Source organism: Schistocerca serialis, chromosome 7, assembly GCF_023864345.2.
Source record: "Schistocerca serialis cubense isolate TAMUIC-IGC-003099 chromosome 7, iqSchSeri2.2, whole genome shotgun sequence".
NCBI classification, from domain to species: Eukaryota; Metazoa; Arthropoda; class Insecta; order Orthoptera; family Acrididae; genus Schistocerca; species Schistocerca serialis.
Genome location: NC_064644.1, coordinates 415992170 through 416016914, shown reverse-complemented (window position 1 = coordinate 416016914; position 24745 = coordinate 415992170). Strand labels below are relative to the sequence as shown.

The 24745-nt window shown below is 40.6% G+C and overlaps 1 protein-coding gene across 3 annotated transcripts in view; it reads left to right on the top strand.

The window, feature by feature from the left end:
* Nucleotides 1-24745, top strand: part of LOC126412858 (THO complex subunit 2) — a 317539-nt gene that overhangs the window by 95887 nt on the left and 196907 nt on the right. For all 3 annotated transcript variants that reach the window (XM_050082722.1, XM_050082721.1, XM_050082720.1), the window contains exons 9-10: nt 3555-3727; nt 22626-22827. In XM_050082722.1, the coding sequence (XP_049938679.1) occupies nt 3555-3727; nt 22626-22827 (375 nt within the window). The remainder of the gene's footprint in view (nt 1-3554; nt 3728-22625; nt 22828-24745) is intronic.

Here is a 24745-nt window from a genome sequence, read left to right as displayed (position 1 = left end):
CAGAATGCATGATAGTGAGATAAAGAAAATTATTCAGATAGTTAAAGGAGTTGAAAATTTAATTGTGATAGATGAGTGGAATTTGGTAGTAGAAAAAGGGAGAGATGGAAACGTAATATGAGATCATGGATTAGAGGAAAGGAATGAAACAGAAAGCTGTCTGGTAAAATTTTGCACGAAATCTAATTGAATAACAGACAATACTTGGTTTGTGTAACAAGGTTATCCAAAGATGATGTAACTTACCAAACGAAAGCGTTGGTATGTTGATAGGGCACTAACAAACATAAACACACACACAAAATTCAAGCTTTTTCAACCCATGGTTGCTTCATCAGGAAAGAGGGAAGGAGAGGGAAAGACGAAAGGATGTGGGTTTTAAGGGAGAGGGTAAGGAGTCAATCCAATCCCGGGAACAGAAAGACTTACGTTAGGGGGAAAAAAGGACAGCACCTCTGTGTTACGTGTGTGTGTGTGTGTGTGTGTGTGTGTGTGTGTGTGTGTGTGTGTGTGAAAGAGAGAGAGAGAGAGAGATAAACCTGAAGAGACAGAAATGTTTCAGATTGACTATATAATGGTAAGACAAAGGTTTTTAAACCAGATTTTAAATTGTAAGACATTTCTAGGGGCTGATGTGGACTCTGAACATAATTTATTGATCAATTGCAAATTAAAATTTAATAAATTGCAAAAAACCAAGTGATTAAGGAGAAGGGACATAGAAAAATTGAATGAATGAGAGATTGTTAAGAGTTTCAGAGGGAGTGTTGGCAACATTGAACTGAAACAGAGGAAAGGAATACAGTAACAGATGAATGGGTGGCTTTACAAAGATGAAATGGTGTACACAGTATCAAATTGTTAAAATGATGAGGCTGAAGAATTCTTTGGCAAACCTGAGAAATACGGAATTTAGTGATGAAAGGAGAAGATACAAAAATGCAGCAAAGGAAGCAGGTGAAAGGAAATACAGACATCTAAAGATTGAGATTGGCAGAAAATGCAAAATGGCTTAGCAGAATTGATTAGAAGACAAATGCAAAGCTGTCGAAGCACATATAACTAGGGGGAAAAGTATCGAACATCGACAGAAGTAAATCGAGTGTAGTGTAGTGCCTTCGAATTAAATCGGGGGATGCTGAGGGAATCAGATTAGGAATTGAGACACTCCACGCTGCCCTCCAATAGTAAATTGGTGATCCCTTGATGCCTCAGAACATGTTCTACCAACCGATCCCTTCTTCTAGTCAAGTTGTGCCACAAACTTCTCTTCTCCCCAATCCTATTCAATGCTTCTTCGTTAGTTATGCGATTTACCCATCTAATCATCAGCATTATTCTGTAGCACCACATCTCGAAAGCTTCTATTCTCTTCTTGTCCAAACTATTTATCGTCCATGTTTCACTTCCATACATGGCTACACTCCATACAAATACTTTCAGAACCGACTTCCTGACACTTAAATCTATACTCTATGTTAACAAATTTCTCTTCTTCAGAAACGCTTTCCTAGCCATTGCCTGTCTACTTTTTTAATCCTCTCTACTTCCACCATCATCAGTTATTTTGCTCCCAAAATAGCAAAACTCCTTTACTACTTTAAGTGTCTCATTTCCTAATCTAATTCCCTCAGCATCACCTGACTTAATTCGACTACATTCCATTATCCTCGTTTTGCTTTTGTTGATGTTCATCTTATATCCTCCTTTCAAGAAACTGTCCATTCCGTTCAACTGCTCTTCCAAGTGCTTTGCTGTCTCTGACAGAATTACAATGCCATTGGGGAACCTTAAAGTTTTAATTTCTTCTCCATGGATTTTAATTCCTACTCAAAATTTTTCTTTTGTTTCCTTTACTGCTTGCTCAATATACAGATTGAATAACATCGGGGAGAGTCTACAACCCTGTCTCACTCCCTTCCCAACCACTGCTTCCCTTTCATGCCCCTCGACTCTTATAACTGCCATCTGGTTTCTGTACAAATTGTAAATAGCCTTTCTCTCCCTGTATTTTACCCCTGCCATCTTCACAATTTGAAAGAGAGTATTCCAGTCAATATTGTCAAATGCTTTGTCAAAGTCTACAAATGCTAGAAACATAGGTTTGCCTTTCCTTAATCTTTCTTCTGCGATAAGTCATAGCGTTAGTATTGCTTCACGTGTTGCAATATTTCTGTGGAATCCAAACTGATCTTCCCTGAGGTCGGCTTCTACCAGTTTTTCCATTCGTCTGTAAAGAACTCGCGTTAGTATTTTGCAGCTGTGACTTATTGAACTGATAGTTTGGTAATTTTCACATGTGTCAACACCTGCTTTCTTTAGAATTGGAATTATTATATTCTTCTTGAAGTCTGAGGGTATTTCGCCTGATGTAGGTAGCAGTAGGTATTCAGAAATGAAGAAGTGTGCACAGATTAGATTATTGTGAAGGGCTGCATCATAACAATCTTCAGACTGAATATCACAGTGACAACAAACTACTTGTTACCAGCCACCAGGCACTGGTCAGCCAAAACATTATGAGAACTTGATAATAAAGTGTTGATCCACCTTTGGAAAGAATTCAGCAGCGATTCTGTGTGTGGGTGTCCCCTGCATCATACTACTGCCCCCACAACTCTGTGTGCACGGCACAGTGCACGTTTTGAACAGCTGTTCGCCTAGCTGCGACAGCATAGCCGGACATGACCGTCAAGCTGACGTTGATCCTCAGTCAAATCTTGATGATCCTATGTTAGCTGTAACCGTAATTGATGTCGTTGGTCAATTTGGGAACACATGGGGGTTGTGTGCTATGGAGCTCATGAGTGTGCACTGAAACACTTGTGACAGCATCACCATTCTACTCCGCCATCAGATCTGCTGAGATGCTTTGCAGAATGGCAAAGCCTGCAACCTCCACAGGATGTGATGAGATGTGGGCATCCACACGTTGTCATGTACTTATGGATTCATTACCCTTCAGCTGCTTTCCATTGATCAAGGCAGTATCACATAAACAGCCAGCCAGCTTCCCCATTACCGAGGTGGTCATTTCGTTCTGTCTGTTGTGAAGCTCACTTACGTCAGTGGGTTTCCTCTTATCATCACTAGAATGATTTCCCATTTGTGTCTGCTCGTCAGTGTGTGAGTGTGTACAATAGTTATATTTAAGAATGAAAAAACATTACTAAAAATATTTTACTGCTGTTAATTTTCATTACAAACCACCCTTTGCTTGCAAAGACATTTACCACAAGCAATGTCTTTTATTTTGAATGAGTGTGGACTTGTATGACCATTTGTAGATTTCATTGAAATTCTGCATTTACAGACATGGCACATTTATATTGATTACAATGCCTTGACTACACTTAGAGATAGCAGAAAACATTGATTTCTTTTACTGAAGCTTTCATGTGTTTTGGTGTGAGAAATTTTTTGTTAGGCTGCTAAAACTTACAATTTAGTTTTTTCCTATCATCCAGATAGCTTACCTTTGATATCCATCATATGCTATATCTAGAAATATTATGTATTCAATGAAACTCATTGAATTATTTCAATTTTTGTAGTATGCAGCAAACCAGAAGTTTGGTCTTTGTGAGGCATTACTGACTGTCGGTGACTGGACTCACGCAGAGCAGTTAACACGAAAACTTCCAGAACATTGTGCAATGGATCAACCACCTGTTGCGCGGGCTCTGTGTCAGCTCATACATGTTCTCATAGAACCAGTTTATCGTATGTGAGTATTCTTTACGTTGCACATTTAGACTACTATGGAAGTAGTTTGTTTTATTTTGCAACAATATAGTGAATCCACTTGTCTGGTGTATAACACAGTACACTAATTTTTTGTTAAATGTCTCTTAAAGGTTTCCTTATAGTGTGTGAAGGAGTATAGTAGAATTCCACAAAATATTCAGCCAGTATTGAATCTAAATTGTAATCAGTATGACACAAAGTGAAACACTGAAATTATTTGGTACATTTGCGGGTTTATTTTTTTTACGGAATCAGTAGAAGGCCTAAAGTTAACTGTTCATCTAATAGTTGCATTGAGTGGTGGACTGGCACATAAATAAGATCCAACTATTGCTGTGCTTTCAAACAATGCTCCTCCTCAGAGCTAGCAAAACACACACACACACACACACACACACACACACACACACACACACACAGAGAGAGAGAGAGAGAGAGAGAGAGAGAGAGAGAGAGAGATTGTTTGTCTTCCATTTATTAGTTAATTATCATGCAATAATCTCAAACTTTTTCACCTGCTTACACAGTGTATGCTGGATGAAAATGACGTAGACCACTTTCAACTTTGCTTCAGTAAATATTTGTTTTTCATACATTCTTGAAAACTATTACAGCAGTCTTCACTCAGAATTCTGAATGAGAACTGACAGTCCAGAATTACAAATCAGGATAATAGGTTAATTCATTCATTTTACACAGAATGCAGTCATTGTTATTTCATCTGGGATGGACCACTGCTCCAACTTAGACCGATGATTAATGTAGCGTATACAGTGCTCCCGCAAAGGTACTTCACACGCCAAGTTACTGTCATAACCATTCCATCTTGAAGACACGCATTGTCTCTTGCCCTTGTTTTCCGTATGTTCATAGAACAGTGAAACCATGCAATAGCTGCCCTCTCTTAAATAATACTTTGTTTTATTATTTTTTCATTCTTAGTTTTTCGATGAGGAATATGTAGAGATCTGCATATCTCTCCTGGAGTGATTTTTAACAGCACAGTGTTTGTTGAAATGTAATAATACAGAACCAACAGCCATCATGTTGATATTGTTTGTTAGGCAACCAGTTTTGACGTTGCAATGGTGTAATCTTCAGGCCAGTCTCATGCATAACACCAAGTGCCACTCAACCATGTATAAGACAAGGCACCAATATTTCTATTTCGTTCCATAGGTATCCAAAATTCATGAGCACACATCGTGAATGTCAATGTGTAGTGCCAAATGGGGTTGGCCCCTCGACATGAAGCAGTTGAGGGAATGGGGAATGACGGTGTGTGTCAATCAGTGAACAGTTACTTTGCTCTGTGATGGTATTCTTCATTACAAAATGGCCCGGAGACAATATTTTGATGACTTCACAAGTGGAAGAATCACCAGGAAACTGGAAGGAGGACAAAGAGCGACAAGTGTAGCCCGGGAGACCGATATTGCTCACAGCATTGTTTCACAAACATTGGGAGCCCCAAACCACAGGCACTGCTACAGGAAGGAAAGAGAAGGCTAGCTGCGGTCAACTACAACAGAAGATGACTGCTACATTGTACAACAGGCTAGGACCCACATGAAACAGTGGATGCAATTGTAGCCACACTTAACAGGAATGCAGGGCACTCAATCTCGCGTGTCACACTAGCACAGCAACTGCATTGGGGTGATCGCTTTGCCTGATGATCAGTACATTGTGTTCTCTTGACACCACCACAGTGGCAGCACCGTTTGCAATGGTGCCAAGAGCAGGGAGATTGGACCACCGTAGTTAAAACTTCCGGGCTGAGAGGCCATGATCGATCAGTAAAACTTTTTCATCCCCTTCTTCTTCTTTGACCACGGCCTCTCAGCCCGGAAGTTTGAACTAATGAAGATGGCCGCTGTGAAAGCCTACACATTATGATTAGTCTGAATTGTGAGTCTGGATGTACCCTCAAATGGCAGGAAGTGGTAACACAAAATGCACCCCAAGAAGATTGTCATACGTGATCCGCATACAGCCCTGACTTCATTTTAATGAAAGACAATGCACGACTGCATGAAACACAGCAACTATGGGAGCTCTTCGAACAAGGGAACATTTGGCGAATGGACTGGCCTGCTTGTTCTCCCGACTTGAATCTCATCGAGCATGTGTGGAATTCATTGGGGAGACGTATTGCAGCGCGTCCACGTGCACCAACAACCATCCAGCAGTTGGAAACTGCGCTAGTTGAAGAATGGAATGCCTTACCACAAGAGCTCCTTAAAAATCTTGTGGCTAGCATGGGAGCACATTGCAAAGCACGCATTGTTGTCCATGGTGAGTACACATCCTATTAAGAACCATGTCCTGCCATCCACAGGATCGTACTGAATTGCAGTGACTTCAGTGTAATTATTGTCTTTGAATAAAAGTGTTATTTTTGCTTGTCTCACTGAGTAGTTATTTCATTTACCTTCTGCACTGTACTATAATGGTTCTTTCTACATTTGGTCCAAATTTCATTGAGCTATGTTACTTTTTATTGACACAGCATGCGGAAGTTAAATTTCATCCTTAAGTTTTGCACATAAGTGTATTATTGTGTGGACTGGAGGGGCGTATACACCTATTTGATGGGCAGGTGTCTTGACAGGATTTATAAATGATTTGCACTTGCCAACACCATACTCGTATTCAGAAAAAAAGAAACCTTTTTATTTTATTCTCTAGTGTGGATTTCATGGTGATCATCAGGTGGGGTGGGGGGGGGGGGGGTGATAAGGTAACTTCAGTAGCCCCAGACTTATCTCGGAGGAGGAGGAAGATGGAAAAGTAACAAAGACTAAGAAACTTAGTGCCTGCTCTGGGCAGTAACTCAAGACAGAAGAGAGCTTCGTTTTGTGGAGACTGTCCAGAGGTCTCTTTGGCTTACAAGCCAGGTGACTCTGCGACGTTGACGTGGTGGCAGGGTGACTTTGCTGATGACAGTTCAGGCCTATTCCGACATGAAACAGTTGGTTGTGTTTGTATTGGTGAAAAGGCTTTGGATGAAAGTGGCCTTTCTGTAAAATTTAAATAATAAAAATTTCTCATGTTTGGAGGCTGGGGTCATACTGTAGATCCGACACCTCTCCATGAAACGATTCAACACAGGTGAATTCAACAATCTCAATGGGGCTTGGAGCATGGGGGTAATAAATTTTACTTTCATTTAACAATTCATATCTTGAAATGTGATTATAATTATTATGTCGCTGTTTGGTGACTGCAGTTGATGCCGCAATATGGTGGTGATGTGTTAACAAGGGTGGCAGAAGCTCGTTTCAGAGACAGTTTTGAGGAGTACAAGCTACTGAAACATGTATGCCGTTGGGGAGTGTCGTAAGACCGTTGCTATTCACAATATACATAAATGACCTTGTGGATGACATTGGAAGTTCACTGAGGCTTTTTGCGGATGATGCTGTGGTATATCGAGAGGTTGTAACAATGGAAAATTGTTCTGAAATGCAGGAGGATCTGCAATGAATTGACGCATGGTGCAGGGAATGGCAATTGAATCTCAATGTAGACAAGTGTAATGTGCTGTGAATACATAGAAAGAAAGATCCCTTATCATTTAGCTACAATATAGCAGGTCAGCAACTGGAAGCAGTTAATTCCATAAATTATCTGTGAGTACGCATTAGGAGTGATTTAAAATGGAATGATCATATAAAGCTGATTGTCAGTAAAGCAGATGCCAGACTGAGATTCATTGGAAGAATCCTAAAGAAATGCAATCCGAAAACAAAGGAAGTAGGTTACAGTACACTTCCTCGCCAACTGCTTGAATACTGCTCAGCAGCGTGGGATCCGTACCTGATAGGGTTGATAGAAGAGATAGAGAAGATCCAACAGAGAGCAGCGCGCTTCGTTACAGGATTATTTAGTAATCGCGAAAGTGTTACAGAAATGATAGATAAACTCCAGAGGAAGACTCTGCAGGAGAGATGCTCAGTAGCTCGGTACGGGCTTTTGTTGAAGTTTCGAGAACATACCTTCACCGATGAGTCAAACAGTATATTCTCCCTCTTACGTATATCTCGCGAAGAGACCATGAGGATAAAATCAGAGAGATTAGAGCCCACACAGAGGCATACCGACAATCCTTCTTTCCACGAATAATACGAGACTGGAATAGAAGGGAGAACCGATAGAGGTACTCGAGGTACCCTCCGCCACACACCGTCAGGTGGCTTGCGGAGTATGGATGTAGATGTAGATGTGGATGTTAATTATAATGTTATAATTGTATTTAATTTATTAAAGAACAGTTACAAAACTGAAAATATGTTAATGTGTGGTGGGAACCAAATCAACTACTTGATTAAGTCTTTCTAAGTATCAGTTTTCACCTCAGTACAAACCACTGAATCTCAGAAAAAACAGGTGATCAACTGGAGAAGCTGAAGATGTTCAACTCCATAACTTGCATTTGGAAGTATAAAGTTACGCTCTGTATCGGAATAACAGACAGGACAGAAGTCACTGAGGGAACAGTTATGTTAACTATTATAATGTGCTTGTGAAATGCCACAATATAGGTGGCAGCTCAGTGTAGTGTTATTTGTTGTGTCCTTGTGCCATCAAGTGATTCAAGAGCTGGAGAAATTCGGTGTGAGTGCCTGGAAGAACTGGCAAGTCAGGGTGTGTGCTCAGAGAGAACTCACATTCAAGAATAAATGAAAGCAATGGTTCAATAGTGGCGTTGAAAGTCTCTTTCAGTTGCATGGAGAACTGGAAACAACATCTGAGGATATCACAGTGGGTTGCTTTGAATGGAGCTCCACTGTTATTTAGCATTGCTTAGTATATGTGTGCAGAGTGAAATTCTGATTGTGATGTGGATGTGAAACCAGAGTGTCATGTGGAACAGCATATAACCAGCTGGTTCTTATGTACTAGACCAAAGTTTTGTTATTTTGGGTAGCGGTTGGGAACACAGGGCTTGTTTAATTTCTTCTAGTAATACATAAATTTTGTAAAGGGAGGTGTTACATGTATAGTTAAATTGATAAAAAAAAAAAATGGCGTGTGACGAGGGCCTCCCGGCGGGTAGACCACTCGCCTGGTGCAAGTCTTTCGATTTGACGCCACTTCGGCGACTTGCGCGTCAATGGGGATGAAATGATGATGATTAGGACAACACAACACCCAGTCCCTGAGCGGAGAAAATCTCCGACCCGGCCGGGAATCAAACCCAGGCCCTTAGGATTGACAGTCTGTCACGCTGAGCATTCAGCTACCGGGGGCGGACTTAAATTGATACAAATATAGTATGAGCTATACTGGCAGTCCTGTAATTTTCCAGCAGCATGTGTCTGTTGATCGTGGCTGACAATAGGATAGTCCTTTGTTTCCCAGGCTTTGTACTTGCAAGTGTATTTGCCGGGAATAGGAAAATTGTGAAGCCTATATCCATCCAGTTCACAATTCAGACAAGAGACGGGTATTTACAAGTGAAGACTAAGTTAAGGGTAATCTTGAGTTAACTTCACAGTATAATGCAGTTAATATATGTTATAAAGCTAGAAGGGAGAGGATATATCATATGAAGAGGAGATCATGGTTTTGTTGAAATATTCAAAAAGGTACGAGGCAAGGATTTGGAAGGAATAAAAATCAAGCTGAACTTATTTTGTAGATCAGTCTGTTCGGTGGTGTGCAACACACAAGCATCATCCAACAGCAAAATGTGTTAAAGGACGAAGACTATGCAATACTTGGTAACAATAAACTGCTTTCTATAAGTACAATGTTAGAATTGCTTACATTAGGTTAGTATGAGAAGTTCCCATAGGGCTGATGCGCATGCACAGTTGAGTCATGTATGAGCAGTACTTTCTCCCACTTCTGGCTGCTTGAAGTGGGGCTGTTACCTGTATTGGCAGTAGCAGTAACCAGCCAGATGCTAATTAGAAAAATTTTTCTGGTGCGCCCTGGGTGTCAGATTTGTGCATGCGCAGAGTTGTCTGTATTGTAGTTGGGTCTCCATATGACCCATGTTTACGTTTAGTGATTTTGCTGTACTAGTTTCAGATTTCTGATTTTATTTTATTTCCACATTTTTGGCAGTCAAGTGTTAATTGTCTCGCAGAACAATGAAGTTACTTTGGCAGTTTGCTAAAGAAATTTGGCTTTTATTAATCTTTTCCCTGAGGCAGTCAATTTATTTGAAATAAAGTGTTTCATTCCACAGTATTGGCTAGTTCCAATTATTCAGTGGCTTTTGAGTGCACATTTTCATCGTCTGGCATGTATAGCATTATGTGATAATAAAGAACCAAACATGAGATAGTACAGTACTGATTCTCCAAGAAAATTTGCATGCTGAAAACCACACTGAAAAGCATAATATCAGGTGGGGCCTAATTCATAGTGAATGTGGACAAACTAGTGAGCACTTCAAGCCGAATTATGCATTTAGTACAGTTTACAAAATTCTGATGCTCCTGGAGCATCCTCTGATGTCCTGTTTCTTGTATGACGTAATGTAAGATCTCTTAATGCTTTATACTTAGAACTAACGGGCATCACAGCTGTGCACGCGCAGTAATATGCCTGTTTTGTGGCACTGTCTGGCAAATGCTAAAACCAACCTATTTGTAATAGGTCTCAGGAAAATATTGGGAATGGTGGTTTGAAAAGCGTGACTTTCAAAGTAAATTTCATGATGAATTACGTTACATGTGAGAATGTGGGATGAATTTCCTAAGTCACAGAATGTTTGACTTTCATTTAAAACTTAACACTTTGAGGACCAACCACTTAGAAGAATTTTGGTCCCAGAAGACCAGACATTTGTGTCATTATTTTAAATTTTACTGGCTTATTTGTGTGATGATCTTAAAGTGTAATGCAAGCAACAAAAGACCTATATTACATGTGAAAGCTTGGCTTCTCACGTAGCGTATTAATCTTCAATACCAATATTATGTGTGAAAGCTTAGCTTTTCTTGTAGCTACACTATGTATATTAACGTGAACCACTAAGTTTTCCCCCTTGTTTGTTCACACTACTTAACAGTGATTTTACTATTGGCTGACTACATCATGTGTCCTATGCTCTGAATATCTGCTGTCATCAGCTGGCGAGATCACGTGACATGAGCTGTGATTGGCTTACAGAAGGGCATCCCAATCTCGATTTCAATGCTTCGGAAACTAACATGCTGTGTTTGATTGAATTCGAATTTATACTTTCCTAATACAAAAATATACAGCATATATATGTTGCTGCACATGAAACATATTTCCAAAATGGTTGTGTGTGTGGTGGTTGTTGTTGTTGTTTTTTTTTCCCATGGAAAATGTGTATTTTTACCCATTTTATTAAGGTTTGAAGTTCCTCTTTTCATTCTTCCGTGTTTGCGATTTAAAAACTGGGTTGTTTTGGAAATCAGCCTTATGCAAACACAATTAGTTTATTTTTATATTTACCCTGTTAAATAAGGCTGATTTCCTAAACAACCCAGTATTTTTATCCGGGAAAAAGTGTATTTTTAATGGGGGTATCCGGGAAAAATTTGGGAATTTTTTTATCTTTGTCCACGTATACACCCTGCCTGTAATATTGCTTTCTACTTTTTCGTTACTATTCTCGCTTGTTTTCCCATGTTATTTCCAATGTCTTGTATCTCGTCCTACCAACCCCTCCCCACCACCCACTCCTCCTCCTCCTCCCACTCCTCCTCTCTTTTCCAGTTTGCATCTACTAACTTCATCTAATCTTGTCACATCTGCCATCTCCCTTCTTCACATTTATCCACCCACAGACCTGCAAAATACATAAAAAATTATTTATTTATTTTTTTACTTTGATCTCATTGTTTTCACATGCCAATTTCAGTTGGTTTTTGCCTTTCGCTATTGGCCTGTTGCATCAGATTTCATCTTGTTTCCCCTTACTTCATCTGTTTCATCCTTTTCGTAATTTACCCACTTTTTGCACATATTTCTGTGTTACTTACATATTTTTGTGTGTTTTTCCCACCATCAGAAAAATTTCCGTATCCCTAGCCAAAACCCTCTCTCACATACTGTTCCAGCAGTGTTGCTTTGCTCAAGGAATCGCCCCATATTGCATTACCATCAAATTGCCCACCTCTGGCTGCAACCCTTCCTTCCTCAGTGACCTTCATTTGTTCAGATTGTGCCAATCCTTAACCCTCACCAACATACTCGTGCAAAACCATATCAATCAGGCCCAAACGTCCTCGCAATATCTCATATGCACCCACAAAATTCTCCTGCTATGCAATCCCAAATCACACAGTGAAACTCTTGCCCTCCAGGAACTAGAGCAACATTCACAACACCACATGAAAAAAGTTTCAACTCCGTACTCTTCCTACTCCCACTTTGGACTACCACTATCCATCATCTTTATAACAACCTCCAGACCTCCCCCACATCCCATCGTAGCTGCCCCAAATCATCCCTATTAACTTTCCAGAATTTCTTAACATTGAACCATCCTTATAACCATTGCCCAAATCCCTCAACATTCAAACCAACGTAACCGATCTCGATCTTATAATCGTACCTGCTGACAAAGGCTCCACCCCTGTTCTTTTGAATTGCAAGGATTACTTTGCAGAAGGACTCCGCCAGCTGTCAGATTCGTCATCTACAAACCCTGCCACAGTGACCACATTCCAGAAATACAGCCGGATCTCCAGTCTCTCCTCAAACCCTTAGGCCCATTCGAGCACCTCTCTCCAGAGTCCATCTGTCTCCTCACTCCTACCACTCTCCACACTCCTACCCTCTAAGTGCTTCCTAAAGTCAGTAAACCCAACCACCTAGGACACCCCATTGTGGCTGGTTACCATGCCACCACTGACAGAATCTCTGCTCTCATAGACCATAATCTTCAGCCTATTACCCACAACATACCCTCCTATATACAAGATACCAACCATTTCCTCCAACGACTCCCCACAGTTCCTATACCTTTATCACATGGTGCCCTGTTCAACACTATTGATACCACCTCCCTTTACACTAATATCTCTAATGCCCATGGCCTTACTGCTATTGAACACTACGATTCCAAACACACAATGAATTCCAAACTTACAATCTTCTTTGTAGTTGCCGTGACCAACCATATCCTCACCACAATTACCTCTCCTTTGAAGGCATTACCTATAAACAAATCCAGGGTACAGCTATGAGCACCTGCACAGCACCATCCTATATCCAAACTACTCATGGGCCATCTAGAGGAATCCTTCCTAAACACACAGGATCCCAAATCTCTCGCTTGGTTCAGATTCATTGGTGACATCTTAGTGGTCTACACCAAGGGTGAGGCCACCCTATGCATATTCCTCCAGAACCTCAACACCTCCGTGATTCGTTTTGCCTGCTCCTACTCAACCTAACAAGCCACCTTTCTTGATGGTGATCTCCACCTCATAGGTGGCTACATTGGTACCTCTGTCCATATCAAACCTACCAACCCGCACCAATACCTCCACTTTTACAGCTGCCGCTCATTCCATGCCAAGAATTCCCTTCCATATAGCCTAGCCACCCATGCCCGTCGCATCTGTAGTGACAAGCGGTCCCTCTCGAAAAACATCAAGGATCCCACTGAGGCCTTCACGGATCGTAGTTACTCTCCAGACCTTGTATAAAAACAGATCTCCTGTGCCTTACCTCTCCTATCAACCACCAGCTCCCAAGTTCCATTTTCCAGCCACAGAAGAGCATTCCCCCTGTGACAGTACCACCCCAGGCCTGGAGCAACTGAATCACATTCTTCACCAGGAATTCAACTAACTCTCCCGTGCCCTGAAATGAGGAATGTCCTACCCATTATCATCCCCACCCCTCCCACAGTGATATTCTACTGCCCACCAAACCAACACAATATTCTCGTCCATCCCTGCACAACTCCTGCTCTCAACGCCTTGCCTCATCGCTCATATTCCTATAATAGACTTAGATACATGACTTTCCCGTACACTCTCCCTCCACCACCCATCCAGTCCAGTCATAAGCGTCACCTATCTCATCAAAGGCAGGGCAAGCTGTGAAATCTGTTATGTGAGCTACAAGCTAAGCTACAACTACTGTGCTGCATTGTATTTGGGTATGACAACTAACAAGCTGTGTCTCTGCATGAATGGCCACTGACAAACTGTGGCCAAGAAACACCTGGACTATCCCATTGCTGTGCACCCTGCCCCACACGATGTTCTTCATTTCAGTTGACTGCTTTACAGCCTGTCGCATCTGGATCCTCCCCACAAATACAGTCTTTTCTGAACTGTGTACATGGGAACTCTCCCTGCAATAAATCCTATGATCCCATAATTCTCTTGGCCTAAACCTTCATTAGTCATTGTCGTTACTCATCCAGCCCCTACCCTGTTCCCCTTCCAGCACTCCACCAATGCTCCCAGTCTTTTTACTTCTCTCCTTTTCCGCTACTCCCCCTCCCTCCCCTGCTCTCTGTCTAACTTCATGACTGCATGCAGCTGCCCTACGCTCTCTCCTCCTCGTCTCTGTACGCTCCCACAAGCAGCACTTAACTGTACCCCACCCCTATCCCTCCCCCTCCCTGCCTCAGCCTCCTCCTTACCCCCACTTCCTGGTTGCTTCTCCCATCATGCAGTGCTGCTTGCATTTTGGCCCCAACAGGTAGAGATGGAGATTGCGTGCGTGCGTGCGTGCGTGTGTGTGTGTGTGTGTGTGTGTGTGTGTGTGTGTTTTGTTTATTTCTGATGAAAGTCTTGTTGGCCAAAGGCTCACTTTCTGAAATCTTTTTGTTGTGCCTATCTTCGACTCAGCATCTCATGCTTACTACTACTGCTATTCAAAGGTATCTAAATTTCTGACTCTCATGAATGCAAGACTAAATGTTGGAACAAGTATTCAAGGTGTCTTCTCTTGTTGTAAAGTTGTGACAAATCAACTACCTCGATTATTTCACTAAAATGCTCTGTGAATATAACATTAAAAATATACTCAGATAGCACTTCTGACATTGAGAGGAATTCCAAAAGGCAGCTAAGTAAAAGCCAAGGCAAGTGACAACAACAATCTTGTATCATTTCACATGCAGTAGATAAACGAATTTGTGTGGACCCTGCGGTGACCATGTTTAACACTAGTTAGTCCTGTAAAACAGCAAGTGTCATTATGACACGTGACTTCCTACTAACACACTACTGTCAACCTCTTCCATAAACTTATAAAATAATATTAGGAATTTTGTTGGGTCAAACAAAGTATTACATGAAAATCAAACAGAGGTAAAAATCAATGCATTTAATTCATGTAAAATACGGAAGTTGCAATAAATTTGAACATACAGAAATAAAAGCTTATCATTGGGACATAAAATAAATGGAGAGCAGACAAGGCTGCTTGGGTAACAGTCAGAGTGCTTCAGGAATCAATTTGGTAGTATTCTCATTTGCTGCACAGGCAATGGAGTTTTTTTAAGCACTGTTGTGACGACAACAAAGAACCAATAAAAATTGGTGATACGACAAATATTAGCCTTGAAGAACCACAAGAAAGGTTCTGAGTTTGTGACAGTACAACAGAAACAAAACTCATGGACATAGAAAGATTCAGGTGAGTGCCGGAAATTGATGTGTCGAATAGTTCAGTGGAAATCAAAGAAACTTGTACAAACACTTAATTTTTGTATCACCCTTCGGGATCTAGGTCAAAGACTTCCAAGGTGCCATCTTCCTTAGCCAAGGTGTAGATGTCCACTATAGGCAACTACACACATTCTAGACTGTTGTCCAGAGCTGAATGAAGCGCAGGTCCACGGTCTGCCTGATTGATACTAAGGAAGCTTAAGCATTTGTAAAGTGGATGTTGCAAGGTAGATAATGCCCCGTATAGGCAAGATTATTTATTTAAAATAATAATAATAATTTGCACCTGAGAAACACGTTTGTAATGGAAAAAGAGTTCTGTGTCTCAGAACAGTTGGTCAGAATTCATACAATACAGTGTAAAAACAGTACAAAGAAATAAGTAACCATTGACATGGAAACATACCTAAAAGAAGATACAAAAACCTCTCACCTAACAGTCACCGCGGAACTTCATAGTTCCAAGGAGAAACAGTCTACAGAAGAAATTGAATAGTATTGATCATGTGTAAGTGAAGGAGCCTAATTTCATAGTAAATGTGTATTAGGAAACAGGACATGTGGTGTGATACTGGCTTGTGCTTACTCAGCAGCAGTTCAACAATAGGCAGTTCGGTTTGTCAGGGATCAGAATCTTTTTTTCTGCAGATTCCTTGTAAAAGAGGAAAACCAGGCTAAAAACGGCATACTGGTTAAGTTCTCTCCAGGGCTGCGGTGTTAATAAATGTAACATTGTTTAAAAGTACAAGAGGCAACTTCACAGAAAACAATGACCCTCAACTCACTCAGGAGAAATAGTATTTGTAAAAATTACATTTTACTGTGAGGAAAGACAGAAGTGGATAGTATTGACCATATGAAAATGTGACACCATCCTTGAGGTGTGGGGTTATATAGATTGATCGTCCCATTGAATATCAATGAACATGACACCCTACACATATGCAAACCTAAGTAAAATTTCAAGCTAATCAGGGGCCTGATGAAGTGAAAATACACAATAGAATCGTCAGAATGACCAAACTATAGACTGACAGAAAAATATTGACACTATAACTCACCTGTAAGACTTTGCTGTGTAAAAGTTTTACTACACATTGATATTTATGCTGATGGTTATTTATGAGCTTTGGTGGATCCGCTACAGAACATGGTATATCACTACCCTTACACTTGGTTAAGTATTCTTCTGTTCTGGGAGCTGTAATTTGACATTGGCAGGTAGTGTGAAATGTAGTACCTGGAATGGTCCATCACAGAGCCACAGAAATATCTTATTTCTGCCTATTTTGACAGCAGTTTGTTGTAACATCACATCATTTCCTACTTGATATAATGGCATCCCTGCATTCTTTCAACTGTGGAGCTGTTGCCTCCTTGTCACAGCTGCTTTGTTCTGCTGAACTCTCTTCCAGATAAATTTTAGTCTTTTGGTAAGTTGTTCATTTTGTCACAACTTATTCCAGGTGACAACACCTCAATCTCAGAAGGGGAATGCATTTGGCAATCATGAAATAAAGACCTTATAGGTAGTCAAACCTGTGGTCTTATCTACCATGATGTTGTACAATAAAATCACATATGGCCATGGGCGACCGTAGTATGAGCATGAACTGTTCATGTAATACAACATTTTGGCAACATTTTTTGTACATGTTCAACACTACCATTACTCTTAGGGTGAAATGGTACAGTTCTTCAGTCAACAGACCTGTACCATAGATTAGACATAAAGTTTGTCTCTTGGTCAGTTATAATGGCATCTGGACTCCCAACTGGTAGTACTAAATGAGCCATGAACGTTTTCACAACTTTCTTAGTGGTCATGTTTACAGTCAGCCTCATTAAAAGTTAGTGGAAGAAATGGTCAGTGATAAGGTGAACCATACATATGTTATTTTTAGCCGTTATGCAAAATGGTCCCACTATATTGAGGACTATAATTTCAAAATGTGCTGCTGCCTGAGATAAAGTTGGAAGAGGTGCATTTGATCTTTGTCCTTGTGCTCTCTCAGTATGAGGTAGACAATTTTGAATGCATACTCTACATCTTTTTTTCATTGCGGCCACCAGTACTGACCTACATTGTGCATTTATGTGCTGCTTTCCCAGTGCGACATGCCTGTATGCTGTTGTGGCATTGTTGCAGTGCGCGCTTGTAGATAGTCATTGGAACCACAATCCGTTCTCCGACAAGTGTTGTTGCCTATAAAACTTCATCTCTTGTAATAAAATCCAGTGCGGTAGCTGATTTCCTACACTCAGCATTGAATTCTTGTGCCCTTTTTAATTCCTCAATAAGCCCATCATCTTACTTGCGGATTCTTACTTTTTCTACTCAAAGTGTCTGCATTCCAATTTAATATGTCAAATGTGTTTGGCTATGTAGACACAGTCACCAAGTTTTCAGGCCCACCTAACTAGAGTGCCACTGGGCTCTTTTAAATTGAATAACCATTAATACCTGTGGAGAAAAGAGAACTCCCTGTATGGATATCAAGAGCTCATGTGGAAAACCGGTTCTAAGCAAAGAAGGGAAATCAGACCGGTGGAAGGAGTATGTAGAGGGTCTGTACAAGGGTGATGTACTTGAGGGTAATATTATAGAAATAGAAGAGGACATAGATGAAGATGAAATGGGAGATATGATACTGTGTGAAGAATTTGACAGAGAACTGAAAGATCTAAGTCAAAACAAGGCCACAGGAGTAGACAGCATTCCATTAGAACTACTGATAGCCTTGAGAGAGTCAACCATGACAAAACTCTACCATCTGGTGAGAAGAAGTGTGTGACAGGTGAAATACCCTCATACTTCAAAAAGAATGTAATAATTACAATCCCAAAGAAAGCAGGTGTTGACAGGTGTGAACATTACTGAACTATCAGCTCAATAAGTCACGGCTGCAAAATACAGATATGAATTTTGAACAGATGAATGGAAAAACTGGTAGAAGCCGACCATGGGGCAGATCAGTTTGGATTCCGTACAAATGTTGGTCCCCGTGAGGCAATACTGACCCTACGACTTATATTAGAAGAGAGATTAAGGAAAGGCAAACCTTCTTTTCTAACATTTGTAGACTCATGAAAAGCTTTTGACAGTGTGGACTGGAATACTCTATTTCAAATTCTGAAAGTGACGGGTCAAATATATGGAGCAAAAGGCCATTTACAATTTGTACAGAAACCATACAGCAGTTACACAAGTCAAAGGGCATGAAAGGGAACCAGTGGTTGGGAAGAGAGTGATCCCCGATGTTATTCAATCTGTATATTGAGCAAGCAGTGAAGGAAACAAAAGAAAATTTTGGAGTAGGAATTAAAATCCATGGAGAAGAAATTAAAACTTTTGAGGTTTGCTGATGACATTGTAATTCTATCAGAGACAGCAAAGAACCTGGAAGAACAGTTAAACGTCATGGACAGTGTCTTAAAAGGAGTATATAAGATGAAAATCAACAAAAGCAAAACATGGATAATGGAATGTAGTCAAATTAAATCTGGTGTGCTAAGGGAATTAGATTAGGAAATGGGACACTTAAAGTAGTAGACGAGTTTTGCTATTTAGAGAGCAAAATAACTAATGATGGTCAAAGTAGAGAGGATATAAAATGTAGACTGGAAATGGCAAGGAAAGCATTTCTGAAGAAGAGAAATTTGTTAATATCGAGTATAGATTTAAGTGTCAGGAAGTCCTTCCTGAAAGCATTCGTATGGAATGTAGCCATGTATGGAAGTGAAACATGGACTATAAATAGTTTGGACAAGAAGAGAATAGAAGCTTTCGAAATGTGGTGCTACAGAAGAATGCTGAAGATTAGATGGATAGATCATGTAACTAATGAGGAGGTACTGAGTGGATTTGGGGAGAAGAGGAATTTGTGGTACAACTTGACTAGAAGAAGGGATCGGTTGGTAGGACGTTTTCTGAGGCATCAAGGGATCACCAATTTAGTATTGGAGGGAAGCGTGGAGGTTAAAAATCATAGAGGGAGACCAAGGAATGAATAGATGAAGTAGATTCAGAAGGATGTAGGTTGCAGTAGTTACTCAGATATGAAGAAGCTTGCACAGGATAGAGTAGCATGGAGAGCTGCATCAAACCAGTCTTTAGGCTGAAGACCATAACAACCACCACCATTGCAAGGCATCATGGTTAGTAATTATCATAAATCTCATCCATGTATGTAACACAGAAAGTAACAAGTGCCAGAAGTCCTTTGTCTGTAATACTTAAATTTTACTGAGCTTGATTCAGCTGACACGACGTGTAACCAAGTTGTTTTTCTTCACCATCTTCTATTTGACTCAATACACAGCCTGCAGCAGAGTCACTACCATCTCATACAAAATAAAAGGTTACTTAAAATCCAGTTAACCTAGACAGGTGAAATTCTAAGAATTTCTTTCAATTTTAAAATGGCACTCTCACAGTCTTTGACCACACAGAAGGTGTTTCCATCTTTATTAATTTTGTGAGAAGTTCCTTGGGTGCTCAATAGTTCCCCATGAAACGTTGATAGTTATTTGCTAAACCAAGAAACAGTTGCAATTCTTTAGCTTTTCTCAGTGCTGGAAAATCTTTCCCTGTGTCCATTAACCATCAGCGTAGTCTTACACCATCTGCTCAAATTATATGGCCTAGATACTGCATTTCTGACTGCGTGCAACTGCAGTTTTCCAATTTAAAATTTAGATTAATGTCACTAACACAACCCCAAAAAAGAATTGTCATCCAGGTAAATTGGACAGATGAGCAGCTTTAAACTCCTTAAAAGTCAGGAGCATTTCTTGTGCAAAGGGCATCCTTAGTTTTTTGCTATGCCAGAAGAGAAAGCCTACCTTTTCCCAATCTTTATAGTTACTGGAATTTGTTGGTAACTGTATCACATATCTAAGGTGGTGAAAAACTTGCTTTTTCCGAGGTGATCCAAACTGTCATTGAAAGAGGTGATAGATATCCAGTGTTGTGACCGTATTACCTGCACTCATGCAAATGTGGTAAGCCTTTGTTCGCTTACTTGTTTCCTTGGTGACTATCACTGTTGGTGAAGCCCGGAGACTGATGGAAGTTTGAATTACTCTAGCTTCTAGTAAATCTGAAATATTTTCTCCACTATTGGCTGCAAGTGAGCAGGGTACAGTAATCATGATCTGCCTTACGCAGCTGCTCAAGTTATAATTTCCTCTTTGGTAGACAGTATAATTGAGATGTAATTTATGTAAATTGTTCTTTGAGTCTGTTTGTTTTGTTGGTATGATTTTATGTCATCAGCATTTAGATCGTGCACTCTAACGAATGTGATATACCAGGAATTTTAAAATCTCTATGCTTATTGCCAAAATTGTACCCTCTTCTGACATACTCATTTGAGGTAAATCATACTTCACATTTTGCTACTTTCCATTCAAAACTTCATTTCTTGTTAGTGGATCCAATAAGAAAATGTTTGCTCATAAAAAATCTTTCTTCTTCTCTGTCTTTAGGATTTTTTCTGTACTGCCAGATATTTTCTCGGCTTTGTTTAACGATACAATACTGCGGAGTACTGTTTAGCTGGTTGTCAAAATGTGGCCATTTGTTCTGGCTCCCCTCATCTCCAAGCAGCAGAAACATTGTCAAAAGTATGGAAATTTTCCCCAAGTTGCACTTTCCTTTGTGTGAAAGTTAACCATGCCATGAATATGGCACAGGAAATAGTTACCAAAAATGACATTAGAATAACTGTAATACTTCCACACTAATTTGAATTTGAACTGGTGCTTCCGTACATCTGATTCCGCATTTTGTGAACCTATTGGGTATTTACTTTTTTCCCCAGTTCACGCTGCCTGAGTGCATCCAATATTTCTTACTTGATTTGCTTTGCAGGTGGGATTGTGGGACAGTGAGGGAACTGGTCCCATACCCATTTCCTGTATTCACATTCCTATGTGCAGTCCCTCAAGCACCATGGTAACCCGGTTCACTGAGTGTTGTTATAACGTCGGACAGTTCGCTCTATGTGTCTGATCTTTTTACATCCTTCTACTGTAGACACATGCCAAATGCAACTTCAGGTGCCTTTTGACTTGAGCATTTCCAACAACTGCAGCATACATTGTCCTTAAAATGCATGCCTTGTTGGGTTTGATCTGTGGTGGTGGGGGGGGTTCAAAATATTTGCTAGTCCTCCTTGCGTAGAAACGTGAATTGTATAGCCTCCCATATGGTCGCGCTTTGACTGATGACCACCAAATCCTAAGTTTTGGTGTAGGGTGGAAAGCTTGTCTCACAATAGTAGCTAAGACTATGCTTACCACCAGTCTGTCCTGACAGTGGCTACATTGGACTATGTACAAAAATTGGGCGGTGTAAACATTGAGAGTTTGTACTGGCATTGATGACCATGCAGTTGAGCGCCCCACAAACCAATCATCATCATCCAATCTGCCCACTTGTCTTTTTGCAAGGGCGTCAAATTTCTTGATATTTCTCAACACTTCCACGAAAATATGTAAGTGTGAACTCCTGGCGACTTAAGGATGGGGAAACTTTGTAAGAAACTGTGGACACCTTTGCCTGGTTTAGCTGTGAAGGTGGGAACAAGCAAATCCATTGCAACCCCAATTTGGTCTTTTCACGTAATAGTAGACATTGATAATATCGGAAGATCTAAACATAATTGCCATATTATTTCAGAATCAAATTGTTTCAAGTCATATTTAATCAATAGTTGCAATGGTAAAAATGCTAGAAATAATAAAGAAGCATCTGTTTAGTTGAAATTGAAACAGTCCTTTACAGTGCAATAGTTTTTTCTGTGGATATACTTCCAAATTATCTTGGAGATAGTAACTGATACAATACCAATATGTGGTAATCAGTAGTGCAAAGTTATCTTTAAAAGTTGTTGGGAAAATTGCATCACATCTTTTTTTATTTAATAAAATAATGTGCCTTGTTCATATTTTGCCCCTCCCGCCCTTGTCCCCCGCACATAATTATGTTTTTAGCTAATTATGTAGCTTTATTGCAGTCCAGTTGTTGCTGTAGTTTTATATTGTTTCTACATTTTAAAATTGATTGTACATTATAGATGAAAAATCTTCATGTAATCTACCATCATGTAGTTGGTCAGTAGTTGTCTTTACATGATTTATTTTCTTATGAACAGATGCAGTTATCATTATTAATAATACTATATAAGGCATAGCACTTATAACCAAGTGTTTTTAAAAAATGTGTCATTTTTATTATTGCAGGAAATGTGGACCACTAACAAAGAATCATGTCCGCACTCCTCGTGCTCACCAGTTGAGCTCCCTTGCACCCAAACCTGCTCAGACTCTCCTCGAGCTGCGTGATGCAGCATTTCCCATGCTGCAGGCATTGGGACCATCCTTGCATCATGACCCTGTACTGATGTATAAGGTGCTGAGGATTTCAAAAGTTGCTCTTGGAGAGGTAAGTCAACTGTGACACAATTTGGAAAGGAAGTTCATTGATGTGCCCTTTGCACACTGTAGTGCACTTGACATACATCAGCCACTATACAAAAATTGTTTTTGCTAGGAAGAAGTCCCTTTCTCATTTAGTTGTGTACAGGTACTGACAGAATTTTATAAAAATGTACAACCATTTCAGTTCTGATAAGGGGAATGATTGTGATTTGTTACGCAAGAAACATAACAGCAAGCATTCAGTGTTAAATGTGTGTGTGTGTGTGTGTGTGTGTGTGTGTGTGTGTGTGTGTGTGTTAATGTATTGACCATTTCTTGATGGGTGGTAATGTTCCTTTGTTAATGCAAACAGTGGTTGTGATTGTAGTACTTTGCCAAGATGTAAGTTGGAGCAATTGAGATGAAGTTGTGTAGTTACTCTAGAGATTGAAAATCGAGTTCTAAGTGTAATGAGAGCATAGCACAGTTTTCATTACTGTCCTCTCATTGAAAGACTTCAACAGAAAGGCAAACTCAATTGTCGTGAAAACAGTTGAGATCTTCAACAGTTTAATTACAATGAATGACGTGCAACAGTAGAAAACCTGCTATCTGGTAGTATCCACAATCTTATTACAAATAGCCACGTAAACCAGTAACCACAATGTCACTCTAGTCCTTAATTAGGAAGTTCCATTTAAATCACGTCATGGCTGGTTTCCGGTTCAACGTGGAATGCCTAATAGTGGAAGCCCATTGTGTACTGCATAAGATGGGCCACTGGGCAGGGTTGGCGTATAAGCCAACACGTGTGCTATGTGAAGACTTGAAGGATGAACAAGTGTTCCAATTGATGAGCCAACAAGTGCCACGATCATAAAGCACGGAGTAGACACCGAGCAAATTGTGAGTGAATGTGTGCTCTGATACACTGATTGATGAGCCCTTCCTCCTTAAGAATGAGAGGACGGAGCCATCTTGATAATAGCTGAGAACCCTGTATACCCTTCCTCTTTGGAATAAAGATGGGAGGGTCATTGTAGGGTTGCAGCGTCGTGTGCTGGGACAAAGAAGCTGCTTCCCATCTTACTCTTTAGGGAGAGATGGCGGTGCCCTTTCAATGCCGAAAATAGATGTGCCATTCTTGGGTTTATGCAGGGCGTGGGGAGATCATGATGGCTGTGACTCTGTCCCTGTCATCCTGAACCTTAGGTTTTAAAATGGGCTCTGATAGGATTGTGGATGGCACAGACGTAGCCACGAACAGTGGAGCAGACAAACATGAGAAGTGTACCAGAGGAGTCCACTGTGTGCAAAGCTACTGGAGATGATGTAGGGGTGGGCCCAACGTAAGGAATGAGGAACAATGGTCCCCACAAGAAGATTGGGGGGGGGGGGGGGGCTGGAGCTTTACAAAAACAGGAACTTTGCTGGTTTATCCAGAGGTGGCTGAGCCTGAAGCCACTCCAGTGACAGTGGCTGGGCACCTCCGGTTGCCCCTGCAACTACTGAAAAGGCTGCTGCCCCTCTTCAGGAACCACACGTTTGTCTGGCCTCTCAACAGATAACGGCCGACTTCCTTCCCTAATCCGATGAGACCGATGACCACGCTGTCTGGTCTCCTTCCCCAAACCAACCAACCAACCTCTCAACAGATACCCCTCCGTTGTGGTATCGCTGAGGCACGCAAGCCTCCCCACCAACGGCAAGGTCCATGGTTAAATGATAGCAAATAGACAGTCGAGCTGAGTGTTGTCTAAACTTGGTATGTAGGATTGGCTATAGCAAGACCTTTTTAGATGACATTATTGCTGGTGATGAGTCCATGCTTTTGTTTATGATTTGGAACTCTGAATGGGTTAATGAATCATAATGACGGACTCAAAAAAGTGCTCTTTCATAAATTTAGCATGAAGTTGATATCAGTATGTGATGCCTTCACA